Source organism: Sinocyclocheilus anshuiensis, unplaced genomic scaffold (assembly GCF_001515605.1).
Source record: "Sinocyclocheilus anshuiensis isolate Anshui unplaced genomic scaffold, SAMN03320099.WGS_v1.1 scaffold238, whole genome shotgun sequence".
Lineage (NCBI taxonomy): Eukaryota > Metazoa > Chordata > Actinopteri > Cypriniformes > Cyprinidae > Sinocyclocheilus > Sinocyclocheilus anshuiensis.
This window is the reverse complement of record NW_015547674.1, coordinates 602,110-607,788: the sequence shown is the minus strand read 5'-3', so window position 1 is coordinate 607,788 and position 5,679 is coordinate 602,110. Positions and strand designations below refer to the sequence as shown.

The 5,679-nt window shown below is 37.8% G+C and overlaps 1 protein-coding gene across 1 annotated transcript in view; it reads left to right on the top strand.

Moving 5' to 3' along the window:
* The window catches only part of rps6ka4 (ribosomal protein S6 kinase, polypeptide 4), a 23,551-nt gene extending 20,532 nt beyond the window's left edge, over positions 1-3,019 (top strand). Inside the window, exons 17-18 of the mRNA XM_016505386.1 lie at positions 963-1,126; positions 2,362-3,019. Coding sequence (XP_016360872.1) covers positions 963-1,126; positions 2,362-2,583 — 386 coding nt within the window. The 3' untranslated portion in view covers positions 2,584-3,019. The remainder of the gene's footprint in view (positions 1-962; positions 1,127-2,361) is intronic.
* The last annotated feature ends 2,660 nt before the right edge of the window (positions 3,020-5,679 follow it).

Here is a 5,679-nt window from a genome sequence, read left to right as displayed (position 1 = left end):
GAGAGAGTGTGAGAGAGTGTGTGTGTGTGAGAGAGTGAGTGAGTGTGTGTGTGTGTGTGTGTGTGCTATTAAATCCTAGAAAATTAGATAAGATGCTTGGAGAAGAGAATCCAAACTGATGTGCTCACGTACCTCTCATTCGGCACACATTCAAATGTCCACATAAAAACAGCAGTCTTCATATGCGCAAACAAATTATGCAACTTATTTTGGATGACTGCATTTTGGTTTGATGATAAATAGGCTGCGATGTGAAGTCAGCAGTGCAAGGATTTATATGTTGTGTGTGTGCATGCATATTACTGTGCGCTTTGGAATATAAGGCGCAGAGGATCAAAAATGCGACTTGTATTCTGGAAAATGCGGTTCTTTGATACATTCCATGATTCCTTTCTATATATATATTTATTTTTTTATTTTGTATTTTTTTCGTCCCAGTACTCCAAAATTAATAGGCAGTTCCTATGATTGGATATTATCCTTCCATATACAGAAAATCCATTTGGGTAGCTTAAATGTGTGTCATTTAAATCAGATTTAAGATTAGAGTCCAACTGAGGATTCGATCAGAAAAGCCCAGGATCTGCCAGTTTATGAAATCTTCTGTGAAATAGTTGGTGATGGTCCGTCGTAACTGAATTGTGATCTCTATGGGTTTAGAGCTCGGAGAGCTGTGAAATTTACCCAAGACTTGGAGTCTCTATTGATTACGACCTGTGAACAGCTGTGAAGTACGTCGTAATAGTTTTATACCACTCCAAAGCGCCCGATGAGTGATTCCTGACTCGCTGGCACTCGAACGCATTCAGTCTGATTTCAGCACGAGTGCTTGTTATTATAGCTGTCATCTGGATTGAGATGGATGAGGTTCAGTGCTCTGGTGGGAGGTCCCTGAGGACGCTGCTTTAGTGGCTGAAGGATGCTGATACTGGCAGCTTCCATCTCTCTCTTCATCTTCACAGGTCTGTTAACCGTAGATCCTGAGCGCCGGCTGAAGCTCTCGGCTCTGAAGGAGAACGCCTGGCTTCAGGGCGGTGGTGTCATGTCCTCCACCCCTCTATGCACCCCTGATGTCCTGGAGTCCACCGGCCCCACCGTCAGGACCTATGTCAATGCCACCTACAAGGTCCAGTATCTGCATTTGACACTGTATTGAGTACTGATGCACCCAAGTCAAATTCTTGCAAGTGCATGTGGAATAAAAGCACAGACATGAGTTATTACACACTAGCAGTACCAGATGGAAATAATAACAGAAATGATGATGGTTGATGTTGGCACATTCTTTCCTTCCCCATCGTATTAGATGAGTCAGTTCATCTACATCTTACCTGGAATAAAATATAAAACACGTTGCTGATAAATGCTTCTCGCTCAGATGCTCGCATTAGATGATGCAATCAATTCAGAATTCACAATATTAAAACGTTTAATTCAAAGCACGACATATTTGAATATATTAATTAATTAAAAAAATAAAAAACAAGACTGTGTACTTAAATACAAATATACCCCAGCGACTTAAGACTGCTTTTGTGCTGCAGGGTCACAAATGAAGATATTTTTAATGAAACCTGAGAGATTTCTGTCCCTCCTCTGACAGTCCATTCGCCCAAGACTTTGCCAGTTTAAAAGGTTCATTAAAAGTGATCCGTACGAGTCGAGTGGTTTGATTCAAGTCTTCTGAGAAGACACAATCACATAAAGTGCCCCATTATGACATTTTTAAGCTTCCTAATATTGTTTTGGGAGGCTCCTACAATAGGTTCACATGCATGCAAGGTCAAAAAACGCTTTAGTTTTCTCAAAATATGCGTTTAATATCTTATATTATAATATTATTAATAATATAATATTTTTCAGCGATTCCCAAACGATTCGTTCGAATCAGTCTGAGATTCAGTCTCTCTAAACCCCTCCTTTCCGTCAGCCTGCTCTGCTCTGATTGGTCAGATGGCCCGGTCTGTTGTGATTGGTCTACTGTATACAGCGCGTGTCAGAAATGATACACCGACTGCCATAGTTGCGTATCTTGAGCGCTCGATAGAAAATATGAACATCAATTATTAATCATACTTACAGGTTGTGATTCAGTGGAGTCAGCTGGTCCAAGTAAACTAGTTAATGAGCTCATCTTTGTTTTTTGGTTGAAAAAAATGATCTTTAATCTGAATATTATTGATTTTTGATTCAGTTACGGCTGTAGTTCATGCCATATTTCCTTCGATTGAGCCCCGAATGATGAGCAACTCATCTAAAATCAGACAATCGCTGACCAAAAGATCATCTGTTGTGTAATCTGCATTCTGTTCAAAATCCCGTAGGAATGCTTTGCATCATGTTTTCTGTTCATTCGCACAGGCATTTAACCGGGGGAAGCGCGAGGGGTTTTTCCTCAAAAGCGTCGACAATGCACCGCTAGCGAAACGCCGCAAGATGAAGATGTCCAGTACTGGTGTGGAGACCAGACGCAGCTCCTCCTCCTCCTCCTCCTCATCCTCCTCTTCCTCATCCGCTTCCCATTCAGAGACGCAGAATCGCCAGTCTGTGAAGCCCCACGAGGAGCCCAAACTGTCCGACTGAGAGAACGCATTACAGAAGCATCACGGACCGCGCAACAAATTCAGCATTTACTGAAGTCTCTCAACAGGATCAACAGTCTGTCTGTGTGCTTTCAAGTCGTTTTTAAACACCGTGCCAAGGAAGTGATCGACATCATAACAGAGACTCCTTAGAAAGCCATATGTGAGCGTTAGAGTGCACTTCTATTTTAATGATCCACGGAGCCAAGCTTTATGTGAAACCTGTACATATCACTACTTTCAGAGCTTTTCTCGATGTTTGCATGGCTATGGTGTTTTGAATGTTTTACATTTTTTAAAAGTTGAAGTCAGACCACACAGAGTCGTCACAATGCAGAAACTGATCCTATTCACACTTTTGAGTCAATCTCGCAAAGAAATGTCAATGATATTTTATATTTATGACCCTAGAGCACAAAACCAGTCATAAGGGTACATTTTTTGAAATTGAGATTTAAATAAGCTGAATAAATATGCTTTCCATTGATGTATGGTTTGTTAGGATAGGACAATATTTGGCTGAGATACAACTATTTGAAAATCTGGAATCTGAGGGTGCAAAAAAATCTAAATATTGAGAAAATCATCTTTAAAGTTGTTCAAATGAAGTTCTTAGCAATGCATATTACTAATCAATAATTAAGTTTTGATATATTTACGGTAGGAAATTTACAAAATATCTTCATGGAACATGATCTTTACTTAATATCCTAAAGATTTTTGGCATAAAAGAAAAATGGATAATTTTGACCCATACAATGTATTGTTGGCTATTGCTACAAATATACCCCAGCGACTTAAGACTGCTTTTGTGCTGCAGGGTCACATATTTTAAACAAACACCGAGCGGCGCTTATGATTCAGACTGAGTGTTGAGCTGATGGTTTTATTAAGATGCAAACAGTAAAACACCTCCAGCAATGTTACATAAACTCTGCTTTTCTTTAAGAGCTGTGAAGCTGGCAGGTATGAACAGTTTAACAGTCGGATTGCTTGGCACTGTTTTTATTGAAATAACATATTCATAGTTTGCTTGTGCCAAAATGATCAGTTAATGGAGGATAGTACTGTGTGTAATTGAGTTTTGCACACGAGATGCACTAGTCTGGGTTTTTTTTATGCCTTTATTGTTCACGAGCGATGCTTCTGTCAGCTGTTCATGGATGGAAACGGTGATGTGAGAAGACTGGAACAAATGCAGCACGTTATCGTCGAGGGGTTCAGACGCATGACTTTGCTCAGCATCTGTAATCAAAGTGTCTTTCAGATGGAGCTACATCATGCCGTGCCACAAAAATAGCCTCGACTTTAGGCCTTTTAAAGGAATAGTTCACCCAAAAATTACAAATTGCTAAAAATGCATTCACCCTCAGGTCATCCGAGATGAGTTTTTCTTCATCAGAACAGATTCGTGGATTATTGTGATGTTTTTATCAGCTGTTTGGACCCTCATTCTGTCGGCACCCATTCACTTGCAGTGAGACACTGATGCAATGCTACATTTCTCCAAACCTGATGAAGAAACAAACTCATCCTGATCTTTGATGATCTGAGGGTGAACACAGTTACAGCTAATCTTCATTTTGAGTGAACTTCAAGAGATGATGTATCAACGAACAGTGATTTTACACTATTGTTTTAGGTACATTTAAATCACGTTGATTTCTTTTGTTGCCCACGTTTGTCATGTCAGTGTGTTTTTGGCTTTAAAAACAGTACATTTTTTTATTTATTTCTTTTTACTTGCTCTTTATAACTATTCAATGTGTTATAGCTTTCTGCTTAATGCAGTTTAGTCTATTTTTGTTTAATTTGTCAGTACATGTCGTCTGCTCTTATTTAGATCATGCACTGCATTTGTTTTTTTGTGGAACTTATACAAATGTACATTTTTGATTGTGAAATTTTTTAATAGGCGTCTACAGTTTAAGGGTGAGCTTGCTGTCTCTGTTATGGCTTGAGTTTGGTCTGACTATATTATGTTCTGATTTGCATGATTTTTTTATTTTTATTTCTATTTCTCGATAACTTAAATGTTGTTCTGTCTCTGCCAAAAAAAAAAAGTTTTGTAATAAAAAAAATAATTATGGAGCGGTAATGAAATACACTGTTATAAGAATAAATGAGACGCATTGTTGTGCAGTAAGAACATCGCTGAATCCAAAGTATTCTACTCTCTAACTTTCCTTTCCCTTCTTAAGCCAGTAACGGTTTTATCGCTTTAATTTTTTTGCTCTGATGTCGTTGGTGTTAATTTGACAGCTCAGATCCATTGCATTATCTTTGAGTGTTGTTTTAAAGGAGTAGTTCACACAAATGTGAACTCTTGAACGTATGCCAGTGACTGTGGCACAATGTGAAATAAGTGAAATTGCTTGGTCTTGTAGAAAATATTCCAAATACAGTTAAATATTATGTTCATACTTTGACAATAACAGCTTGATATTGTAAATGATACATAAAATGTTCACAAAAAAATATTTTTTAAATTGTATTAATATGTCCAATGTTTCATCTCAGGTATACTCTACTCTTCTCTACGTTACACAAAGGACACTTTATAGTGTGGTAGAAATGATGCCACTCTGAGATGGAAAATATTGAGATGGTTTTATGATTATTTCCCTTTTACACAACCATAGTTTTTAACAGCCTAATATTTATATGATGTTCATAGATTTTCTTGATCCCCAAAGGCAATCAATCAATCAATCAATCAATCAATCAATCAGCTTGTCCTGGGTAGAGTCATGATCCTTTAAATGAGATGGTTTTATGATTATTTCCCTTTTACACAACCATAGTTTTTAACAGCCTAATATTTATATGATGTTCATAGATTTTCTTGATCCCCAAAGGCAATCAATCAATCAATCAATCAATCAATCAATCAATCAGCTTGTCCTGTGTAGAGTCATGATCCTTTAAACTGTCTAAAAACAAAATTGCCCATAATCACAAATTCTTCTACAAAGACCAGATTGGTCTTCAAAACAATTTGTGACCCTGGAGCACAAAACCAGTCATAAGGGTAAATTTTTCAAAATTGAGATTTATGCATCATCTGAAAGCTGAATAAATAATCTTTCCATTGATG